Here is a 23,772-nt window from a genome sequence, read left to right as displayed (position 1 = left end):
TGCATCTCACACGGCATCATGCCAGGCCTGCCATGAGCCGGGGTCACAGTGGACACTCCCAGGCCCCTGCACTGGGAAAGTGGAACTTCGCCTTGGTTTTAGGACTTGTTGATGAACCCACCGTGAACTGATTATTTCGCTGGGGGCAGAATTGGTGGTTCTCTAATTGTATTGCTCCCTATTAATTAGCTGGGTGCTTTACCATGAAGAATTTCCCTCATCAGCAGGTCTGACCTGTGTTCTTCCACGAAAGGAGGGTGAATGTCTCTTTCTTTGTAATTACTAACCCCCATGGTAACAAGTTGGTGTGACGGTTACGCCCACTGGTGGCTTTAAATGGGCCCTCCCTCCCTCCCTCATTAGCTTAACGTGGATGACATGGATAGTTATGTTTTCAGTATTTGATCATCAATTTCAAACGTCTTTCTTCTGGAAAGTGAAGAGACATTTCTTGGATTCCTGCTCCCAGAGCTGGTCAAGATTTCGCTTCAATAACATCAAGCAGAAGACAGGACTCAGTGGAAAAGGTGGGAAGATTATAAAACAGTGACCTTACGGCAGTGTTGGCTAAGAAGAGGAAAATGCAGACATGCACTGGAAAGAAAAATCTAAAATAAGTACGCAAACATCTAAATAAGTAAGTCTAAGATCTAAAAATCGAAAATAAGTAAGTAGTGATCAGGAAAAAGTTGTTTTATATTAAAACCAAGCCCAGCAGAATAAATGTTATGTTCAAAGGTCCTAGAAACACAGAGATACTTATAAACATACCTTTACAACAGACGTTTGGGTAAAGGACACTGGCTAGATACCACCACTAGGTACAGATGAGCATGAGTAAAACATGAAAAGATCATAATCATGAGAAATAAATATGTAGTGACAGCATCTGACAGAAATAAAAGAAACCAAGCAAGATGAATCAATAGGCATGTGGCTATTTGTCTTACTAGTGCTTTAAGTTCCACTGAAAATTTTTGCCTTACAGAAGTTCAATGTGAATTCTAAGTCTATGTTTTATTTTTTTGCCCGTGATAAAAGCAGACTGGATGAAACAAACAAAAAAAAAAACAACACAGGGCTATTCACAAACACACCAGGGCTTTAATTTTATTCTTTTTGTTTTTGTGTGTGTTTTTGTTTTAAACCAGGCTGTACACTTTAAGAAAATAAACAACAGGAAGCCATCCTCTGCTTACCCTTCGTGGGTGGGCAGGGAGGCTCGACCAACAGAGAACCGGGCAGACGCCCGTCACTCACGAGCACACAGCTACCTCATCAAGGTAAGAAGCTAAGATGTGCTGAAATCACACAGAAAATACTCCACTTGGCTTTGCAGCAAAGCGTAAGGGTGAGAGCACCTAACTGACGACACCGGGGCTGGCGCTCAGCACCACTCAGCACGCGCACATCACAAGCTCCCACAGAAAATCAAACCTCTTCCTCAAATACAATCGTCACAGGACTTTATTCACTGTTTACTCTTCTGGCAGCAGGACTTCTCTGAAGTAGAATCTAGACACAAGTAGAAACGAGGAAGCAATTTGTGAGAAGGCTTCACATCTTCTAAGAAGAATTTCACAATTTCGAAACACTATCACTGAATTAACCTTATTTTTGGTAACAATAAGAATAGCAATTAAGATACGCAGTGGTTTACATTATGAAAGTTGAGAAACGCTGGACAAACGACATCCTGTAAACACGGTCTTCATGGTCGCTGTGAGTCTGAGACACTGTGCGTCCTTCACACCCACCCCTCGGTGTCTCCACTCACAACCCTCCTTCTGATACTATTCATTATGGCCGATTAGCAGGACTGAAACTAACAAGAGTAACTAAGCTGGACCCCAGCCGTCTCCTCTCCAGGACTGGACACTCCTGGGTCACTCAGATCCCGTCAGAAGACAGAGGACTTTCATTACCTGGTGGTACGTCTCCCAGTCTTTGCTGGATCATTTCTAAATGGTGAATGTATTCCGTCAAGGAATGTTCTGGATCTTGAGAAGCAGTCAGGGATCTTTCTGATCTGGGATTTGGGGACGGATTTGATCTTCAAACATACAAACCAACAAACAAACAAAAAGAGTTGAACTCAGCAGACGGTTTGAATGCAGCCAGTGCGGAGGGGCAGTGGAGCTGGGCCTGCTGACCAGACACTCATGGGAAATGGGGTAAACTAGGCGGTTGTTACTTTCCTATATTTTCTTTACCACAGCGGAAAAATAGTAAGGGTTTTTTAAGAAATGCTACATAGTGCTTTAAAACTAACTTCTTTACAACGTCTCCAAATTAAAACAACTAAAAACTACTGTATATTATTTAATTCACTAAATCTTCACATATAAGTCTATCATCCCAACCGGATTCTGCCCAGCATCCTTCACAGGGGTCCCTTCCTCCTGGCCTCCAGCTGGGCCCAGGGAGCCCCATCTGCCTCACTGCTCACTTCCTCTCCAGGGCAGGGAGTGTCTTACCTGTGCGCCATCCACGAAAAAGAGGCCTTGGCCACCACCTATTCCTTCAAAGGTATCACCCACTCGGGAATGGGGGAGCCACAGCCAGACCGAGAGCCCCTGCCTGCCCTCCCTGAATAGAACCGGGCTTCTGGGCCCTCACGGACTCACACTGCTGCACTCCCTGCCTCGCTCTGGGACCCAAACTTTCAGAACACGTCTCTGTGAGGTACCACACACGCTGGTGGGTTCCCATCGGCAGAGACGCAGGGTGAGTGGGGACACAGCCTCGCGCACGGCGGAGCCACCCACGCTCATCGGTCTGGCCTCCCCCATCAGGGCAGTTACGCCCGAGATCGTCACACTCTTAACACGCAACTCGTACGGAGGTCTCATCACCAACCGGAGACCATGGAGCGAGAGAGCAAAGGTGAGCATTTTATCCCTGCTGGTCCGATGTCAGAGGTGGACGATGCGTTCTGCTCTGACGAGCTTGTTTTAGAACCCCAGGGAAGCACGCACAGAGAGAACAGACGACATGCCTACACAAGCCGTCACATGTGTGTGACAAATACCACGGACACAGACTGAGCTTTCTGTTCACTTCACGGGTAGGTTCCAAATACTGGAGGAGTCGTAGTCAAATGAATTAAATAAATGACTTGTAATCACATTCGAGCATTTAAACAGGATTATTATTATTTGTGTTTCAGTCTGGAGAAATGGAAATGGAAATCACATCTCTCACAAGCAGCACTTGGATAAGAAATCTCACGGTCAGGAAAATGGGCTGCAAACCGTGATGAAGGTGATTAGGGCCACACCACACAGCCTTGTTACACCCAGGGCTCAGAACGTGACAGTCACAGCCGTCAGGGAAACCTTTCTTCACCTGAATTTTTAAACAAAATTCCATTCTACAATTTAACCACAAGGCCTCTTAATTATATTTTTAATTGAAAACAGTTTTTTCTCCAAATAACCAATGAATGTTTAACATTATCACTGTAACATCTCAATTGCCAAGTAAGTTGTAAGTATAAAAACACATTACGCGTGCAAAAAACCCCCCAATCCCAAAGAAAAAGACTAAGTAAAGCTAACACCACGGCCTTGCATGTATGTGTGTGTGCGCGTGTCGGGGGAGGGTCACGTGTGCCCGGGGACCCTTCCATCACAGGCGGGCCTGAGCACCCGCACAGCTCTGCCCAGGGACACCTGCGCGCGTGGCCCTGTCTCTGCAGACGGGGCCCCTGCTGACGGCTACAATCCTGCAGTGGGAAAGCAGCTGAGGCACCACCGCTCACCTTTCCCTCCTGCGTGGGGATGCTTTTGGCACAGGGCCCCTGGCGTGGCTGGAAGACACGTCCCGGGTTGGTGGGGATGCGCGGGTGTCGGGTGGAGACTGCTGCGGCCGTGGCACCAGGAATCCTTCCCCCAGGATTATTTAGCAACGAAGGGATTAAGAAAAAAAGAAGAATGCATTTTAGTAGGGAGCCCCATCCACCAAAATTTTAAATTTACAAGCTTTTAGGAGTCTGCATGGCAATTTCAAACGTTTAAAAAGTACTCGTTAGGGCTTCCCTGGTGGCGCAGTGGTTGAGAGTCCACCTGCCGATGCAGGGGACATGGGTTCGTCCCCCGGTTCGGGAAGATCCCACATGCCGCGGAGCAGCTGGGCCCGTGAGCCATGGCCGCTGAGCCTGCACGTCCGGAGCCTGTGCTCCGCAACGGGAGAGGCCACAACAGTGAGAGTTCCGCGTACCGCAAAAAAAAAAAAAAAAAATGTATTCGTTATAAAAACTGTATTAAAAAAATCTCTAGAAGAAACCTGAGGGTTTTTGTTTTTTGTTTTTTAAATGTATTTATTTAGTTAGTTAGTTATTTGGCTGCGTTGGGTCTTTGTTGCTGTGTGCGGGCTTTCTCTAGTTGCGGTGAGCAGGGGCTACTCTTCGTTGTGGTGCGCGGGCTTCTCATTGCAGTGGCTTCTCTTGTTGCAGAGCACAAGCTGTAGGCGCACAGGCCTCAGCAGTTGTGGACCACGGGCTCTAGAGCACAGGCTCAGTAGTTGTGGCACACGGACCCAGCTGCTCTGCAGCATGTGGGATCTTCCCGGACCAGGTATCGAACCCGTGTCCCCTGCATTGTCAGGCGGATTCCTAACCACTGCGCCACCAGGGAAGTCTGAAACCTGAGTTTTGAGCACCTGCATTTCATTCCTGCAAGGCCAACCCTGACCCCCGTGTCTGTGTGGGCAGCGCCCTGGAGAAGCACTCAGCACCCTGATGGAGTGAGCACGGCGCCAGGTGGGCCTGGGGTGGGTCTCCTGCACGCAGCTCTGAGGAGTGGGAAGGGCAGAAACCCCGGCGACCATCAGGTGCAGCCGGGGGGCAGCGGGTGTGGGGGGACCCCTCCTGAAGAACCTTGAAGCCAGCTGATTCCGAGACGTAAGGATTCACACGTGGAAATCAAAGGGGACTGGCACCACCAGGGAAGCCCAGTGGCCATGAAGGGTGCTGCCCACTGCAGCTCCCCCAGGCAGCCCAGCTACACCTGGGCAGCGGCCCGTCAGATGGGGCAGAGGACGACCGCAGCCTGGACGGGACTGAGGCAGAGGAGGCAGTGGTGCTCCCAGGAGACGTGCACAGTGTGAAGTAGAACTTCACTCCATTTGGGAGAATGAAAAAGCCTTTTCACTGAAGATAAGCTATTTGTCGATACATTTAGCATTTCTGTAGTTTTCAATCATTATTACGCTCCTCTGAACCACTTTTATTCATCAACATTAACTGTATAAACTTGTGCTTGTTCCCAAAATAAAAACCACTTTCCTTCAAAAACCCTCTGCCTCCGGACAAGCGCACTGGCTGAATTACTGGTTTCTTATTGTGCTTTGCGATCTCCCACCAGGCGGACACTAAAGAAGCCCATGGGGGGGGTGGCATGGGAGGTACCTGGGCGGGGTGCTCGGCCCGGCGCTAGGGCTCCTCTGCCATCTACTTGTTGCCATTTCTTAACCAAAAAGCGTAACCTACAAAAAAAGATAGAAAACATTGAAAACTAGAGCGAAACAGGACTGAAAAGAACCAAGAAAATCCAGACGTGATGGGACCATGGAGTGAGAGCACGGCCCTCTACCCGGGCAGCCGCCAGCACCTTCCCGGCCCCGTCCCCGGACCCTGGGCCCCCGGGCCCCCGACCCTGCCCCTCCACTCCCAGACCCGCCAGCTGGGGTCTGTCTGGTTCACCGCACTCCCTTCCATCGCTAACGCACTTGACGGGCCCCGGACAGCTGGGGGAAATGGAGACCCTCGCCCTCCACGTGGTGACGGGAGGTGCAGTGGTGTAGGGGCCCCTAGACCCCTCTCCTTGACGGCCCCCAGCAGCTCCCTCACAGCAGTGCTGCCTCTGAGACCCAAAGCCCAGAAGGCACCTCCACTTCGCGTTGGTGGAAAGACGGAGGCAGAGTTTGGGGCTCTCCCCGCCCCAACCCAGCATCTGACAAACTTCCTGGCACAGGGCATGTTCCCCGAAAATACAGAACAGATGGAAGGACAGGTGACAGACAGAGTGACAGGCAGGTGGGTTGACAGTCTGTGGTCCGGAAAACTCAGAGGGAGGGAGGGCGCTAAGTGCCCGGAGGCCGGAGGAGGCCTCCACCCTGCGGGAGCTCCTGGCAAGTGTGTGGCTGGACCGTGTGTGGTGCTGGGTCTCTGAGGGCAATGGGACCCACACTGCCTTTTGTGGTGCAGTCCAGGGAAAGGCCGAGGGGGCCCAGCCCACCCTGCTGTGCCTGGTCCCACAGACGGAGGTGTGTGCGGCCCAGAAAAGGCAGCTCCGTGGGCACCAGAGCAGACACGGTGGCACAGTTCTTAGTGGGACAAACATTTTTAGAAATACAGCAGATTTTAAAATTATAAAATAAAATAGATTTTCATCACTGTTAATTCTGAAATAGTCAAAATTCCCTATCACACCAGGGAGTCCATCCGTACTCCAAAGTGGCGCCCTGCATGCATAACGGCTGGAGCTGGGCTGGGCCGGGCCGGGCGGACACTTAGGGGTCAGGTGTACCTCCCCGCTGGGGGGCCCACAGCGTGTCCTCCTGTGCACATGGCACCCTTTATGAAACACAAATTTGACTGAAATATAAGAAACTGAAACATGAAGAAGTGAAATGCAGTTTTAAGCTCGATCAGACATGTCTGTCATCATAAGAATACCATTAACGGGAAGGCTTTGTTTTACAATAAAAAGGCAGCCTTAAACCCTTCCATCTTAGAAGGTGCAGTTCTACATAACATGGTTTCCGGAAGACAAGGGTCGTCTATATTTTAAGGCCTCAAATATCATTCACCTTAAAAAAGGGAACAACTGTAGCATTTCAAAGACTAAACGACCCCAAAGCAGACAGGAGGCACGTGCCTCGGCGGTACCTTAGGACAGCGATCACCACCCTGACGGCAGTGCGGAATTTTGTAAAAGGGCGTGCCGCCACCGCTTTCCTATCTGCCTTGGACGGAAATACTCCCAAGTGGGCGATCATGGAGAGCGTTTCTTGTTCAGAGTCCTGGAATCCACCAATCAACAGCAAAAGATACTTCTTTTGATAAATCAGGGCTTTTCTAAAGCTCTCTGCTCTCAGATAACGCAGGTACAATTTTTCCATCTAAAAGAAAAAGAAAAACCAGTGAAACGTAACCACAGGACAAAGTCACCCTTCTCACAAGTCTCCACAGCACACTTGTACCAGGTGCTTTAAAAAGAACCAGCCTTCTTTCCTCAGCCATTTATCACAGCAGTCAGCTCCGCACGACATCTATAACCAGCAACAACCTTGCAGTTCAGAGCTGGATCTTGTTTATCTGACAAAACGCAGAGCACAGATGACCCTTCACCAGCATCAGAGGAGCCCCGCGAGGGCCCAGGAATCGAACCACTAAGCACGGACCAAACTGGGGGCAGGTGGGGGTCCCATCACAGGTCTGCGGGCATCAGGGGTCAGGGAGACCTGAGGTCACAGGCAGAGGTTGGTGTCCATATCCTAATATGGCTTTTCCCTCCAGAGAGACCCACAGCTTGGGCCTCACCATCAGAAGCGCTGACTGAACTGTGGGCTCAAGGCTTTTCCAGGCTGTGGACACTATCATCTGTAATTCAAGCACCAAGACTTTCACTTCTTAACCCAGGATTTTAGAAAGCACCGCGGGAGCCGCACAGAGGATCTCTAGGCAGTGAAAATGCTCTGCATGACGCCGTTGTGGTGGACATTTGTCATCTTACACTTGTCAAACCCACAGAAAGTATGGCCCCAAGAGCAGCCTGCACGTGACGCTGCGGGTCTATGGACTGCAACACACGCACCGCCTGGGGGGAGTGGATGCTGGGGCAGAGGATTCAGGAAATCTCTGTACTTTCCCCTCAGTTTGGCTGTGAACCTAAAACTTGCCTAGAAACATAAATCTTAAACAAGTAAGAAGCGGCCACGAGACGGTGTCTGCACACCTAACACCACCCATGGGCTTGGTCTTACCTTGGCATTGCAGGCGCCAGCTTCTGGTGTGGGCAGTGCTGGGTCTGGGTGTCGTGCTGAGCCCAGCGAGCCCATCCTGTCCTGCTTCCACACAGACCTGTCCGACCTCTGCAATGACCACAGACAGCGTGTCTACACAGTTGCTCTCCCAGGAGAGCATCTCAAGAAAAGTGGCTGAGGGCTTCCCTGGTGGTGCAGTGGTTAAGAATCCACCTGCCAGTGCAGGGGACACGGGTTCGAGCCCTGCTCCGGGAAGATCCCACATGTCACGGAGCAACTAAGCCCGTGCGCCACAACTACTGAGCCTGCACTCTAGAACCCGTGCGCCACAACTACTGAGCCTGTGCTCTAGAGCTCGTGTGCCACAACTACTGAGCCCACGTGCCACCACTACTGAAGCCCGCGCGCCTACAGCCTGTGCTCCGCAACAAGAGAAGCCACCGCGGTGAGAAGCCCACGCACCACAATGAAGAGTAGCCCCCGCTCGCTGCATCTAGAGAAAGCCCGTGCGCAGCAACGAAGACACAACGCAGCCAAAGAAATGAAGGAAGGGAGGGAGGGAGGGAAGGAGGGGAAAAGAAAAGAAAAGAGAAGAAAAGAAAAGAAAAGAAAAGCAATCAGGGGCTGAGAGCACAGTGGTGCCCACTCCCAGGACCGAGCCGCCCCCACGCTGTGCCCTCCGGACACGGGTGGGCTGGGGCAGGTGCCGGCCACCTGGGTCCCTCTTCAGCCTCTTCTCAGTGATGTCCCAGTTGTTACGTGATTATTTTGTTACACTCAAGGGTGGTTACTACACACTGTTTACTGAAGTATGATTTACAAAAGGCATATTTTTACTAAAAACAAAACCCTCACATTTGAGAAATCACCCTGAATTCAAAGCTTTAAGCCTATTAGACACCCCTGTCCGCCCTGGTCCGCCCTGGCCCTAGAAATGCTGCCCCTGGCAGACGCAGACACCCGCTCTGTTCAAGCGCCATCGAGCCACACACCCTGGACACCTCAGGAGGGGCCCACACCGCACAGAGGGGATGTCGTGACCAGGCCACACGTCCCAACACTGGCAGCGTGGCCTGGACACCACACTGTGCTGAGCACCCCAGAGCTCCGGTGTGGACACACGAACAGACGAAGGGCCCCACAGGGAGGGCCAAGGCTGCTGCCCACAGCGGACAGCCAGGACCGCCTGCCGCCGAGGCCAAGGCCAGCTCGGAGCACTCTCGGGGCCACGTGCTCAGCTGTCGCCAAGGCAGCCTGGCTGCGCCGCCCACAACTCAGGGCAGGACTCGGAAGAGGGAGGTGCCGAGCTGGGTGACCTCCCTGCTGGGACAGAAGGAAGGGACCACATTTCCCGGTTCTAACAGAGCCTGGTCTCTCCGGGGAAAAGACACTCTAGCAACAGAAGTCACCCCGACACAAAGGAGAAGACGCTGCAGTCTGTCCACCCTCAGCCTGCCTCTCGCTCGCTCATCACATTTATTTCCTGATTCATTACCTTCCAGGCGAAGGACAAAGCGTCCCAGGTGATGGAGCTTTAGTCCACCCCGAGCGCCCTCTGAACAAGGAGCCCCCAGGGGAGCAGGCCGTGCTCGGCGCCAACGGCACCTCTTGCCTTTGCAGTCCCTCCCGATGAGGACAGGGCCACGGGTCTGCCAGCAGCTGGGCCCCACGAGCAAAGGAGCCCCCTTAACCCCACAGCGCTTCAGACAGACAAAGTGGAACTGGACAGAACTGAGAAGACGGGTCCCACTCGGGGACACACCACCGCCCTCTGGTAACTGCCAGCGGGACCTGCCCGGCCTTGACAGGGCACCCTGCCCAGGAGCACCAGAAACACCAAGGCCTGCACAAAGAACCTTCCGGAAGAGAAAACACTCGGCACGGATGGTCTCACTGGTGCATCTCAACAAGCATTTCAGGAAGAAATGAATACCAGCTCTACACAATCTCTTCCAGAAAACAGGAGGGAACACGTCCCAGCTCATTTCACAGGGACGAGACCAAAGACAATGACTAAAACCCTCCAGGTTAACATCCCACATGAAGCCAGATACGAAAACGTAGCCAAAATATACGCAAATCGAACCCAGCCTGCAGCCGCCGGGGCCCCAGGACGCGTACCCTGCGCGCGCAGCCCTCCTGCGGGGTCCCCGGGGTCCGGGGGCTCCTCTCCAGCCGGGACACGGCCCTGCACAGCTCCGCCCTCTCCCGCGTCACCATGCTGAGCGCTCTGCTCAGGGACTCATTGTCCTTCAGCAGGACGTCCACCAGCTGGACCTGCAGCTCCACCGTCGTCTTCTTCTTGAGGAGAAAACGAGATCAGAAAACGTTTTGTTAAAGGCCGCTATTCGTGGCTTTTACTGTCGCCTGTTTTCAGGGATTGTAACTTTAAACATATTTGGGGTTGGTGGGAAGCTCGCGGGGCTGGGCAGAGTCCATGTACGGGAAGGAGAGAGCAAAAGCCATCAGATCGCTTTTCCCCTCGCTCTCCCATGAAACAGACTTTGCACGAAACCGGGTACGGACAGAGGAAGGCTGTCACAAAACATGACCCTCTCCCTGTTCCGACAGCACCGCCGGCAGAGGCAGGACGTGACGGGTGGCGTGGGAAGCATGCTCATCCCTGAGGGTCCCTCCGAACAGGCGCGTTCCTTCCAGGCCCCAGCGGGCGCAGGACACCGGCAGGGTCAGCTCTCCTGCTGCCTGTGCTGCGTGCTGCTTCCACGACAGACCTCACGACGTCCTGACCCACGGAAGTTTGTCGGGAATTCACAGCAGCAGTCAGGACTCTGAAGCACCCCCGACGCTGCTGACGGGCAGCTCATTTCCAGCCCAGAGCCTCAACACAAGTGCGTGAGCGGCAGAGAGGCTGGGGCGTCGGCCATGGAGCGGGACAGACCAGCGCCCCCATGGGCACGAGGAACAGTGCATTGAGCCAACCATGCGACAGGCCGAGGCCGGAGGCAGGTCCGGCCACAGTGAACAAGAAAGCTGGTCTCACCCGGCAGGAGCTGGACGCGCCCAATTCAGACTTGAGCGTCTCCAGCGTGTGAAGCAAGGACGCCACTGCCTTCTCGTTTGACGACGTCCAATCACTGATGGTCCTGGAGAAGCACACGGACACTCAGAAGGTGCGTGTGGGTCCCAGGCGGCAGGCACTCCGCGCAGTGCCCGGGGAGCCCGGCGGTGACTGTGGCAGCCGGGAGGCGGCACGGCCTGGAAGTGGGCAGTCTGTGAAGCCCGGAAGCCTCCAGCCACTGAGCGCTGACCACAGACCACGGAGGCTCCCTCAGTGTGTCCACCTCCCCCTGCTGCTCTCTGCTGGGACTCTGAGTCAGCTACTAAAATGCTGTCCCTAAGCAAGACTGCTGCTCCATTAACTAAACCCAATTACAGACAAGAGAGCTGTATGGTCTGAGCTTCCGTGTGCTCAGAAAAGGGCAAATCAACATTGGTTCCCGCCAAACAGCAGGGTCGTGGGTCCTCGACCAGGTGGACGCATCCTGGCCCCATGGGCAGTGGGCCAGGGTGTCAGGCGAGGCAAACGCTGCACAGACACCGGGCACCAGCCCTGCCTTGGGGGACTCGGGTGGGAGGGGGGCTGGCCTTGGGCCAGACCCTCTGGGTGGTGAGCAATGGAAAAGGGACACGGAGAGACCTGATCTGAAAGACACCTGGATTTCCTGTCATATGAGAATGCAAAGACCACAATGCTGTCATCATCTTTCAAGAGAATACTGCCCACGAATTCATCCACACACGTGGGATGAGAAATAGAGTCCGTTTCATGAAAACCTGAACCCGAAATCAAAGACACGCCCCACTCAGAATTTTTCTCAACATCAAAGGTGCTGGGCATATGGCCGGGGCAGTCCCGAGAGACTTGCCTGTCCACTGTCTGGTTGATGAAGCTGGTCAGAAGCCCCGCAGCACAGAGCAGCTGCTGCCGCACCTTCTCTAGGCCCCGCTGCTGCTCCTGGGGGCGCGCGGGCTCCGACTCTGGCTCCGGGCGGGGGCGCGCGGCCTCCCTCGCCTGCAGCTCCCTCACCGTCCGCTGGAGCTGCAGGATCTTGTGCTCATCCCGCTGGCGCTGCAGCTCTAACTCTCGCTGTCAGCAACGGCGAAAAACAGAAGCAAGCCTCACACACGGTCCGGGGTGGAGACCGGGGCCAGGAGCTCAGCACAGGGGCCGCCCAGTCCGGCCCCGAGCCCCGACCGACCAACCCCCAACACGCTCCACACGGGTGCTCCAGGCGCGATGCGGAGTCAGGGTCCCCCCACTCCGGGGATCCGGGACAGGACCCGGGATGGGATGAGCCACAGCCCGAGCCCGGCCCCCCACCTCAGTACGCATGCGGGCACTGAGTGGGTGCTCAACACCGAGAAGGCGGGCCTGAGTCTCAGAGGCCCTGTGCCTCCCATTCGCGATCCCCGTCCTTCACTGCGGAGATGGCAGGGGACCCAGCCGGCCAGGCCACTCCCTGCCCCACACCCAGGACCCAAGTCTCCACAGGGAGACAGCAGACCACCGACAGAAACTGTAAATAATATTTATCTCCACGTGCTGAGAAGTTCAGGGAGCGACGGGGTCTCGGAGAGCATGGGGGCTGACCCCAGGGGATGACGCCTGGGGAGGGGGGATCCAGGGAAACAAAGATGGCCAGGCCGGGCAGGGCGGAACCAGACAGGGCAGGGAGGGCACGGGCCTGGCCCAGCCGCTCCTCAGGCCGGCACACGGACCAGGCCTGCTTCCCACCCAGCGCCTCCTGCCCTTGCCCAGCATCACCCCCATTCAGTGCTCGAGCCTCCTCAGGAAACTGTGATCCTTTTTGATCTATTTTCCAGATGAGGAAAGTAACAAAACCAAGAGACCCACTGGTTTATTTTGTTTAAAAAAGATGAAATTGGCCCTGAAATAACTATCAGAGGCCTGGGCCACTACGGCCAGAAAAAGACCCCATAACCCAGATCAAGTTAATTACCTACAGTAAAAATGACACCAAAAGGACAACATACTTAAGAAAAAAAAAATACATATCAAGGTGCATCATGAGGGACAGTTACCAATTTGACTTGGAAAACACTTTGTTTGTATTTTTTTTAAGCAATTACATTTTTACAAACCAAAAACAAACTAAAAAAAAAAAAAAGAAAGAAAAACAAAAGAAAAAAAACCCAAATTAAATAAAAAGGTTTGGCAGAAGACTCTGGATAAGGTTTGGGAAGCCCCTTGAGAAGCACACGAAGACAACAAACCTCTCTCCCCCCACACGCACAAAAAACCTGGAACACGCTCTGGGGGTCCCGAGTGACCAAGGCCCACCCAGGGCCGTTACTCTAGCCGCCTCCGTCAGGAAACCCCCGGCCTCTGCCACAGCCCCAAACGATTCCTCCACTTCCACGATCTCTAGTGATGAAACACGACTGCATTCCAGGCTGTTTAACCCCACAAAAAACAAGAATCGTTACACACACAACACGTGTGAGCCTTGAAAACCCCATGGCAGGAACCAGACACAGAAGAAGGCCACATACCGTGTGATTCCACGGACACAACACGACCAGAAGAGGCAAATCCAGAGATGGAAAGTAGACCAGTGGGTGCCAGGGGCTGGGTCCCCGCTAACAGGCCCAGGGGTCCCTTGTGGGTGATGAACATGTTCTAAAATTGATTGCAGTGATATCAGGCTGCACAACTTTTGAATATACTGAAAACCGCTGAATTGTGCAATTTAAATTGGTGAACTCAGTAGCATGTGAATGATATCTCACTGATATTTATTGCTTGACGATTTCATGGCAGCCTAACCATTAAAAAGACCAGGCCATTGGTTTTCCTTGTGCATTTTAAGAGCTTTTTATACTTTCCTAAAACCCCCAAAAAGAAATAATAAAGGTAATATTTTTGAAGTTCTAAAAAATATTTTTAAAGAGAGCAAAATAAAGGTCAATCCATGAGAAAACACAGGATACTAACTTCCTCAGAAACAAATGCTTTGGTCAATGTATAATGTACCTAAAATTAAGACCCATCCAAAAAATAAAGGAGGGAACACTTCCCAGCCCATCCTGCAAGGCCAAGATCTTCCTGATAGCAAAAACAAAAGCACCACAAGAAAAGAAAACTGCAGAACATCTCTCTCACAAATATAAACGCAAAATCCTTAACAAAATACTAGCAAACTGAATCCAACACTATTCAAAAAAGAATTATACACCAAATTCAAGTGGGATGCATCCCAAGAGTGCTAGGATGACTGAATATATGAGAATCAATGTCCTATATCATATCAAGAGAAGGACAAAACCCATAAATCTGAAAAGACACAGAAAAAGAAAATCCAATACTCTCTCATGATTAAAAATAAAGAAGATCGAATAAACTAAAAATGGAAGGGAATTTCCTCCGCTACGGGGTATCTACAAAAATGGCACGACTACCATCATACTCAGCAGTAAAAGACTGACTGCTCCCTCAAGATCAAGAACCAGGCTGGACGCCTGCCCCACACGCTGTGGGTTCTGGCCAGGGCAGTCAGGCAAGGAGAAGAGACAAAGGCGTCCAGGTTGGACAGGAACAAGTAAAACTATGTCTATTTGCAGAAAACATGATCTTCTATATGGAAAATCCCAAAGAATCCATTAAAAATATTGGAACTAATAATAAATCAGTTCAGCAAGGTTACAGGACGTAAGATCAAGGTGGGAAAATCACCCACACTGCCACACATTCGCAACAACCCGAAAACAGAAATAAAAAATAATTCCATTTACAACAGCATCAAAAAAATAATATTTAGGAACAAATTTAACAAAAGAAACGCAAAGCTTATCACCTGAAAGTGACAAAACGTTATTGAAAGAAACTAAGGAGCTAAACAGACAGAGAGCCCTTCCGATTTCATGGATGGGAAGACCTAGCATTGTTAAGGAGACAACACGCCCCAAAGCGATCTACAGACTCAGTGTGATTCCTACCAAGATCCCAAGGGCCTTCACGCAGAAGCGGAAAAGCCGATCCTCAGACGCACACGGAACCGCAAGGGGCCCCGAGGATCCAAAACCACCTTGGGAAAGAACAAGGTCGGAGGACGCGCGCTTCCCGACTTCCAGCCGCCGCGCTGACCAAACCAAGGGGCAGCCCGGAGCCAGGACAGGCCCTCCGGCCGTGGCAGGCTCGCCAACGTCTCCCTGTCTGTCTGCCACCTGCTCCGCTTCTCCGTGTCCGCTCGGCTCGGCCTCGGCTGCACTGCCGTCCTGGCGTCCTGGCTGCTCTAAACTCCCCCACGCTCTCGGCGGAGTCTCCACGGGAGGCCTCGGCGCCGCACTCACCTCCTGCTCCCTCTCCACGTCCTGGCGGTGCACGTGGGCCTCAGCCTCCAGGGCTCGCTGCCGCGCGGCCTCCAGCGCCACCTCCAGCTCCAGCACGCGCGCCTCGCAGCCCCTGAGCTTCTGCAGCAGAGCCGGCTGCGCCTGCTTGTCCTGTGGCCGCCGGCTCAGCCGCTCCGTGAGCAGGCGCTCGTGCTGCAGGGCCTCAGACAGCTCGCGGGAGCGGCCCTGCTCGGTCTCCAGGCTCCGCTGCAGCTCCGAGAGGCGGCCACGCTCCTGCGCCAGCAGCGCCTCGCAGCGCGAGGCCTCGATCTGCAGCTCCTTCCGGAGGTTGTCCTTGGCCGTCTGCTCGTGTTTTAGCGCCACGCACAGCTGGTTACTCTGAGCGCACTGCTTCTCCAAAGACGCCCTTAACTCCTGCATCGGGGAAAAGCGAGACGAGGCCAGAGCATCTAAACAGCTCCCGCAGCTAGAGCTTCTGACGTTATACTTTGGGTAGAAGGAGGGCGAGCAATAACCCCTCTTCTCGTGGCTCCGCCGGCCTCCCTCGGGGATGAGGCGCTGTTCTGAGCACAGTGCAACGTCCCAGGTTCACCTCCCTCCCTGAATCAGGGGCTCCGGTGCTGCTGAAGGGCGGGCCCTCGACCCCCTCACGGTGCTCGGCTCAGCCAGGCCTACGGGTGGCCTCAGCGCGGCCACACGGCTGCCGCACAGGGCACCGGCCCGAGGCCTCCCCTGTGCACAGGCGGGGCCCCCACGCAGCTCTCAGGCTGCACTGCCCTCACGGAAGCGAATGCCCGGAGGCGGGGGCTGCACGTGCAGGGACCCTCTGAGCCCTGAAGGTGTAGCCCTGGCCCCTGGGCACAGTCGCGGCCGCGCACGTCACCTCCAGGGTCCTGGCGCTCTGGCCCTCCTTCTGCAGGCACTGCAGCCGCTCCTCCTCCAGCCGGCTCTGCAGGGCCCGCTCCTTGGTGCGCTCGGCCTCCAGCTGCTGCAGCGCAGCCTGCAGGTCATCCTCCTTACTGTCCAGCACTGACCTGTGTGGGCCACAGGCTCTCAAGGGGACGCCGGCCAGCACCCAGGCTCCCAGGGCTCCCAGGGCAGGGAGGGCAGGCCCTGCAGTGTGCGTGGCCCCCCACGAGCCTGCGGGAGCAGAGGCTCCTCCCCAACACCCATCACGATAGCCTGGCAAACCACGGCTTCGGACGGCATCTTTCACTTCAAGGCCAAGAACGTGGCAGGGGCCACGTGACTTCCAGCATTATTCGGCCAGAAGCCTGAGGGCAGGACGGGGCTAGAAGGTGGAGCCTTGCCAGTGGGGCCGCACCTCAGCTGAAGGACCTCCTTCTGCACCTCGTCGAGGGACTTCAGCAGCCGCTCCTTGTCCTGTCTACACTCGCAGAGCTCAGATTTCAGATCTCTGACTGTGTTCTGTTCCACCACCAGCAGCTTCCGGACGTTATTTGCTTTCTCTTGCTCTTCATTCAGGGTTTTCTGCAGGTCGCTTACTATACATTTTTCCTGCTCAACCTTATACGCCAATAACTCAACTAAGAAGAAGATGAAATGAATTAAAATAGCATTATTCACGAGTCCAAAGTGAGCCGCACGTATGATTTAACAAATCAGTAACAAACCAGCAAAGGAAGGGAATGTGTTCACTCTGGGGGGACAGGAAGCTTCTATGACCCAGAAGCCACTGTTTCTGATGGAACCCAGATACTCGGGACACATGCCTTCTGCTCACACCCTGCCAGCCTTGCCCTCGTGGCCAGTGAGCATCCAGAGAGACACACGGGCAGAGAGCGGCGGGACCACCCAGCCGTGCAGGCCATGCGACGCAACGGGGTTCCGGGGTTAGGGGGGCACACGCCCTCTCGACCCCTGCGATGTTCAGGCCCGGGGTCTCCCAAGGGCAAGGCTGGAGCTGGGCCGAGACAGACCTCCATGGAGCCCACCCAGCCCGGGCAGCTTCGTGGAGAACCCGCCCAGAACTAGAAGCACACACACCCACTCCTCCAGGAACCGAAACCAGAAGAAAGAAAACCGCGGACCAGGACCCTCGTGAACACAGATGCAAAATGCGAGCGAGGCCGGCCCGGAAGTGCCCAGTGTGAGGCAGCACGCCGAGGCTGGGGATCGAAGGCAGGCTGCCCCACGGGACGGAGCCCAGGCCTCACTCAGCACTCAGAGCACCCCCAGGGCAAGTGGCAAGAACAGGAGGAGGGGAGATGGGGAAGAAAAGATAAGATAAAGTGTTCTCTCCCTGCAGGTGACATGAGTGCGTAAAAATCCCGGAGTTTAAATCAAACTCAGAAACCTGCCACAGGCCGCTTCAGCCTCTTGCGAGCCCCAGTGACCCTCACGGACGTGGGCCTGCGGCGCCCAGCACGCTGGCGCCAACGCGGCCCCCACCAGCTGCTCACCGGGATGCTAGGCAAGGCCTCCACCCTGACTGGCACACGTTCTGCACTCGATGGCCTGGGGAGTCAGCGAGGGGCTCGCTGACCTGCCTGCCACCTCCTGACAGGTGAGTGTCAGGATCCACGTTTCGGGGACGCAGCCGAGAGGCCATACCCACCCTGCCTCCGCAGCTGGTGCTCCTGGCGGCTCCCGCGGGCCTCCGCACTGGTCAGTGCCACGCACAGCTGCTGCAGCTTCTCCTGGTTCTGCAGGTGCGTCATCCGCAGCTGGGCGCGCAAAGCCTGGATCTCGGACATCAGGCTGCTCCTGTCCGACAGGCGAAGGTGCTCCAGGGACCTCTCCTGCAGGTCCCCCTGCAGATGGGGTGGCAGGGGATCAGGGCAGGGGGACATAAGACACGGCAGAAGAAGGGGGTCCTGAGGGCTGGTGTGCCAGGCAAGAGCAGCTCCCGGCGTCGCTGCCACAGGAGGACGCAGGGGACAACCGTGCGGCATGAACGCGGGCACAGTGGCCCTGGGACCCTCAGATTGCACGCAGCTCTGCCCCCAGCACCTTGGTCTCGCTTGCTGGGCCCAGTCGACGCTCGTCACGCACCCTGCCCTCTCTTACGAGGGAACTGGTGGGAAGCAGGCTCCCACAGCCCTCGCGGTGTCGACCCTCCAAGCCTGGGCTCAGCGCTCACAGCCTGGAGCTGGGCCGCCTAGAAAGGCTCTTTTGCTTTCAAGGAAAGGCCAGTTATTTCCAGAACAGAGTGAGATCCTGAAGGAAGATAAGTGCACAGAGTTTTCCACTTCACGGAATTCACGCATAAAAACACAGTGTTATCTGTGGACTGCAGCAGGATTTGCTGCTCAGTCACTGCCTTGCTCTAAGGTCAGGCGAAACACGTTCCCTCACCCTCTGTGTCAGGGTGGGCTCCGGGGGGAAGCCAAGGCATGAGCTCACCTGCTCCTGGACCACCTTCTCCAGCCTCTCCAACAGGGAGCCGCAGCCCCCAGGGCCTGAGCCACAGGGCCGGGGCCACAGCTCGACTCTCAGTATCTCCCGCTCCTTTTCAAAGGCCTCTTGCACGATCCGCAGAAATTCCCTTCTCCAGTCGAGGCCCACATTGGAAGGTTCCTAAAATATCAAAACAAAGAGCCCGTGTCCCTATAAACACATCCTGCAGGTTCAAACAGAACCCACCCCGACTTATGAGGACACACAGACGCCCATGACCGCCTAGGGGCACGAGGAGCCAGCTCTGGGCAGAGAACCCCCCCAACACGACGGGGAGGTAAGACAGAGTAAATGTCAGCAAGCAAACCTCCCTTCCGGCCGCTGCACATGAGCCCCGGGTCCAGGGGAGGCCAGGTCTGCGTGGCGGAGACAGTGTGTGTGCGCGTGTGCCTGCGCGTGTGCATGTGTGGAGCATGTGCATGTGTGTGTGTAGGGGCGGGGGGCATGTGTGTGCATGGGCGTGTGTGAGGGGTGGGGGGCGTGTGCATGTGCGTGCAGGGGTGGGGATGTGTGTGTGTGTGTGTGCATGGGCAGGGCGTGTGCGTGTGTGTGACGGGCGGGGGGCGTGTGTGTGTGTGCAGGGGCGGGGGTGTGCACGGGTGTGCATGTGCGTGGGGGCGAGGGCGGCGTGTGTGTGCGTACGTGTGTGTGTATGCAGGGGCGGGGGTGTGTGCATGTGTGTGCAGGGGCGGGTGTGTGTGTGCATGTGCGTGTGTGTGTGAGGGGCGGGGGGCATGTGTGTGTGTGTGTGTGTGAGGGGCGGGTGTGGGGGGGGCTGGGGGCGTGTGTGTACAGGGGTGGGGGCGTGTGCGTGTGTGCAGGGGTGGGGGTTCGCACGTGTGTGCATGTGTGTGCAGGGGTGGGGGGCGTGTGCGCGTGTGTGGAGGTGGAGTTTGCACGTGTGTGTGTGCGCGTGTGTGCAGGGGTGGGGTGTGTGCGTGTGTGCAAGGGCGGGGTGTGTGCATGTGTGCAGGGGTGGGGGGTTTGCATGTGTGTGTGTGCAGGGGCGGGGTGCGTGTGCATGTGTGCAGGGGTGGGGTGTGTGCGTGTGTATGCAAGGGTGGGGTGCGTGTGCGTGCAGGGGTGTGTGTGTGCATGTGCGTGTGTGAGGGGCAGGGGGCGTGTGTGTGCATGTGTCTGCAAGGGTGGGGGCGTGTGTGTGTATGCAGGAGTGGGGTTTTGCATGTGTGTGTGCATGTGTGTGTGCAGGGGTGGGGTGTGTGCATGTGTGTGCAGGGGTGGGGTGTGTGCATGTGTGTGCAAGGGCGGGGTGCGTGTGTGTGTGCAGGGGTGGGGTGCGTGTGCGTGTGTGCGGGGGTAGGGTTTGCACGTGTGTGTGAGGGGCATGTGTGTGTGCAAGGGTGGGGGCGTGTGCATGGGTGGGGTGTGTGCATGTGTGTGCAGGGGCGGGGTGCGTGTGCATGTGTGTGTGCCGGGTTAGGGTTAGTGTCCACGCGGGGGGGCGGTGTCTATACGGGTTACAGTTAGGGTTAGTGTCCACGCAGGGGGCAGTGTCTATACGGGCCACACACGGGCTGGCTGCCTCCTGGCCACCTGCTTGGGCCCACCTGCCCCCTTCCCTAAAGTTGGGGGTCTGCCCACTGCTCCGTCCACACTCCATGGCCGGCTGGCTTCCTTGCACACGGTTCAGCATCTGGCCCTCACCTCCAGGTTGCCCCTCGGCCCGGCCCCCATACCCATCTCTCCATCCAGAGCCTCCCTGCAGGGCTCCAGCCGGCCCCTTCCCCGCAGCCTCTCCTGGAGGCTGGAGCCCAGGGAACGCGAGTGGGAGGGTGGCTGACCAGGCATGGCCTCCCTGCCTGCCGCTGACCCGCCTCTTGCTCCTCTACTCCCACTTCTGGGGCCAAGAAAAGCCCTCAACCAGGTCCATGCCCACTGCTTCTCTTCTGTATCTAGAAGGCCTGTTACCTTCTCCCCCTTTGGGGGTCCTGGGGTGGGATGCTCCCTGGGAGCTGGTGCTGCCTCCAGCAGGCCCTGGCCCCCCGTCGTGAGGCACCCGAGGGGGGCGCTGGGCTCGCCCCTGCTCAGCATGCTCGGGGGTCCACGGTATTCGGACAGGGCCAGGATGTGGTGGCTCTCGTCACACACCATCTGCAGCAAAGCCTGAAACGGACAAACATTTCAGAGAGAAGGAGAAGCAGCTTGAAACCTCTCACCGTCACTGCCCCGCTGTCACCCACCAAGGCTCACCAGGCCGCCCCCACGGCCTTTGCACCAGAGACCAGAGCTGCTGCTCTGACCGTGAGGTGCTCAAACCTTCCTCCCCGTAGCTGTCACAGACAAGTAAACCAGCTTTGAACGAGTGAACTTCTGGGCAAGCTGCTCCAGCAAAGGCCCCACAACCCAGCCATCCCGCCTGCACCCTCACAGAAGATGCTCAGCTCAGGGAAACCTACAGCCAAGTCAGCAAGATGCCAGGCACCTCCCCGGCCCTCCCGGGACCACAGCGCCCCACCAGGAGGGAGACCCGAGAACTGCACAGGAACACCTCAGGGGAAAGGCACCTGCGGATGGTACCAGGCCAGCTCCTGGCCACTGCAGCCCTCTCACGCCCCTGGGGGCGCCCAGAATATGTGAACACAGGAAGGGGTCTTCCACCCCCCCAGGATTTGGAGTGGTAGTTACAGAGTGATGGGACATGGGACCTGGGACGTGCACGCCAGCCTTCTGTGCTGCCCACGGAGGCTGAGAGAGGAAGGTGCACCCCACCCAGGGCCACCCTTCTGGATGGCTGGTGCTACGGCCAATGCAGAGCACAAGTGACTGTGACCGTCCTCACACTGCGTGTCAACACAGGTTCCCGCAAGGGGCACGTTAGGGAAACAGAAAAACAGCAACGAAGAGGCCTGTGACAAAGAATGACTGGTTACTTCACTAGAAACAGGTCTTCCTCTAACTCTAATGACGTGACCAAAACCGTGGAACAGTAACATACAAGCGCTAGACGCCAAACTGTGTACTGTGTTTACTTTACAAGCGGCCGTCTTTAACGCTCTGCAGCAATTTCACTTTAAAAACAATGTATGTGATACAGAACGGACACAAATCACAGCCCCGGGAAGGAGGGGTGGGGAGGCTGTATAGTGGACCGGGCCGCAGGCCGTAAACACCTTCTCCTGGGTCATATAAGGACAAAAAAAGGTGTTCTGAAAAACACCTCTGGAAAAGAACAGCTGTGACGAGCGAGGTCCTCCGCCCTCGCCAACCGGGCGCACGGCAGCCAGGAGGACAGACGTGGAGCGGCCCCCGGGCCACGGGCACAGTCAGGCCGTGAGATCCCGGAGCCTCTGCCCTGAGGACCCCGGAGTCACAGGGGGCCTCGGCCTGCAGTCTCACAGCCGCACGTGAACCAGTCGCCCCTCGCGGGGCCCGTCTGCCCAGCTGACACGCGCTTCCCGGCGTGACGGCCCTTCACCAGCGTGGCCGGCCTCAGGGCGGCCAGAGCCGCGACCACACGAGGCTCCTGAGACTCGGCCCCGCGGCGAGTGGCCCCCGCGCCCCACTGAGGATGGTGCAGCAGAGGGGCCGGCAGGGACACACAAGCTGGCCGACTGACCCAACAGGCTGCTGCGGGGTGGCCGCTCCTGACTTTCTCTCCTGCTGCCACAGCACGTCCGGAAAAGGCTCCAGGGCCTCTGCTAGGTCTCTTTCTTTCTTTTCTTTTTTAATAACTAAGGATCAAGTATTAAACCTCAAAGCCTAAGCATGAAACATTGTCATTAACAACCAAACGTTTTCCTTAAAAATTAGGAATTCTAGTATTTATGTCATATAAAAAATTGAGGAATGCACAAAAAGAAAAACAGCTAGAAGATACGGCTCCATTTCAATTCTTAAAGGAATAAGACCAGTTTCATTTCAAATACAATTTCAGAGAAGATTTTACTTAACATCAAAATCATTTCCTTTGGGAACACTTACTATCTGAATTAGAGAACCCTCAAAGCATCCTGGGAAAGCTTCCAAAGCCAAACAAGCAAAAACCACAACTGCTTCCCAAAACGGGGTCACGAGGTCTGGCACCTGAACGACACTCAGGAAGACCAATCCAGTTTCGCCTTGCGACTCGGGACAGCGCCACGCGTGCAGGCCCTCTGGGCGCTGTGCTGTGACAGGCGCTGCGGGAGGAGCCGCCCCCGGCCACAGCGCCCGCGGCCCCCGAGCGTGGCCAGGCCCCACCTGGGACACCGTCCCTGCGGTCCTGCCACAGCGGCGCATCTCCCCCCTTTGAGCCGCTACACAAGGCACAAAGTCGTAGCAGGGCTGAGGCCAGCGCAGCTGCTGACGGGCCAGAGGGGAGGCCCCTCGAGCCCCCTCCCCTGCTCCCCACCGGCTAGTACCTTCACTTGCTTCGGATGGACTTCCTTCTGCTTCCTGAGGCCCAGCGGCCGTCGGAACCCCCGGGGGGTGAGAGGCGCTGCGGGACCAGCAGTGGGTGCTCCCGGTCTTCCCGAGTCTCGGCTTAGTGCCTTTCCAAACCCCGCGCCATCACCTAGAAACACACCGCAGAGTCAGGGCCTAGACCCGCGACTCTGGTGGCGATCCTCGGGGACGGCCCCGAAGCACCGGGAGAGCCACGGCCAGGCCCTCTCACCAAGGAAACATCGATGGACGCCCCCAGACAGTAAAAATGTTTCATAAAAACGTAAGCTGAGAGCTACACACGTTAAGTAAGAAAACGTACATTTTGCACGTTTAGCATGTTAATGTCCGTGATTTGAACATAAACCCTCCTGGCAGCTCAGCTCATTTTCGCAGATGAGATACGTGTTTCCTCACCCCCCCACAGACGGGGCAAATTGGCAACTGTGCCGAGCGCCTCGGAGGACGGACGAGAGGGGCAGCGGGACACGAGGAGGGGGCTGAGTGGGAGGACAGGCCCGAATCACCTGGCCGTGGGGCGGGGGCGCCTGATCTGGGGGTGGGTGCAGAAAAGCCCGGACCGGGCAGCCTGGCTGGGGAGCCCTCAACAGAGTCTCAAATTCGAGACTCCAGGAGCCTCTGTCTGAT

At 55.9% G+C, this 23,772-nt stretch overlaps 1 protein-coding gene across 9 annotated transcripts in view; it reads right to left on the bottom strand.

The window, feature by feature from the left end:
- Positions 1 to 1,084: 1,084 nt before the first annotated feature.
- Positions 1,085 to 23,772, bottom strand: part of PCNT (pericentrin) — a 97,864-nt gene continuing 75,176 nt past the window's right edge. For 6 of the 9 annotated variants that reach the window (XM_033856287.2, XM_073804613.1, XM_073804609.1 and 3 more), the window contains 16 exons: positions 23,103 to 23,254; positions 20,671 to 20,865; positions 18,688 to 18,861; positions 17,900 to 18,095; positions 16,646 to 16,868; positions 16,205 to 16,355; positions 15,322 to 15,735; positions 11,877 to 12,097; positions 10,991 to 11,093; positions 10,111 to 10,290; positions 7,990 to 8,097; positions 6,893 to 7,125; positions 5,411 to 5,487; positions 3,764 to 3,887; positions 1,926 to 2,053; positions 1,085 to 1,515 (listed from right to left, as the gene is read on the bottom strand). In XM_033856287.2, the coding sequence (XP_033712178.1) occupies positions 1,472 to 1,515; positions 1,926 to 2,053; positions 3,764 to 3,887; positions 5,411 to 5,487; positions 6,893 to 7,125; positions 7,990 to 8,097; positions 10,111 to 10,290; positions 10,991 to 11,093; positions 11,877 to 12,097; positions 15,322 to 15,735; positions 16,205 to 16,355; positions 16,646 to 16,868; positions 17,900 to 18,095; positions 18,688 to 18,861; positions 20,671 to 20,865; positions 23,103 to 23,254 (2,723 nt within the window). In that variant the 3' untranslated portion in view covers positions 1,085 to 1,471. Of the gene's footprint in view, positions 1,516 to 1,925; positions 2,054 to 3,763; positions 3,888 to 5,410; positions 5,488 to 6,881; positions 7,126 to 7,989; positions 8,098 to 10,110; positions 10,291 to 10,990; positions 11,094 to 11,876; positions 12,098 to 15,321; positions 15,736 to 16,204; positions 16,356 to 16,645; positions 16,869 to 17,899; positions 18,096 to 18,687; positions 18,862 to 20,670; positions 20,866 to 23,102; positions 23,255 to 23,772 lie in introns of those variants that run through there. The other 3 variants (XM_073804611.1, XM_073804610.1, XM_073804614.1) reach the window with 3 other exon arrangements.

The sequence above is a fragment of the Tursiops truncatus genome, chromosome 4 (genome assembly GCF_011762595.2).
Source record: "Tursiops truncatus isolate mTurTru1 chromosome 4, mTurTru1.mat.Y, whole genome shotgun sequence".
NCBI lineage: Eukaryota > Metazoa > Chordata > Mammalia > Artiodactyla > Delphinidae > Tursiops > Tursiops truncatus.
The sequence above is the reverse complement of the archived record's forward strand: the minus strand, read 5'-3'. Positions and strand labels throughout refer to the sequence as shown.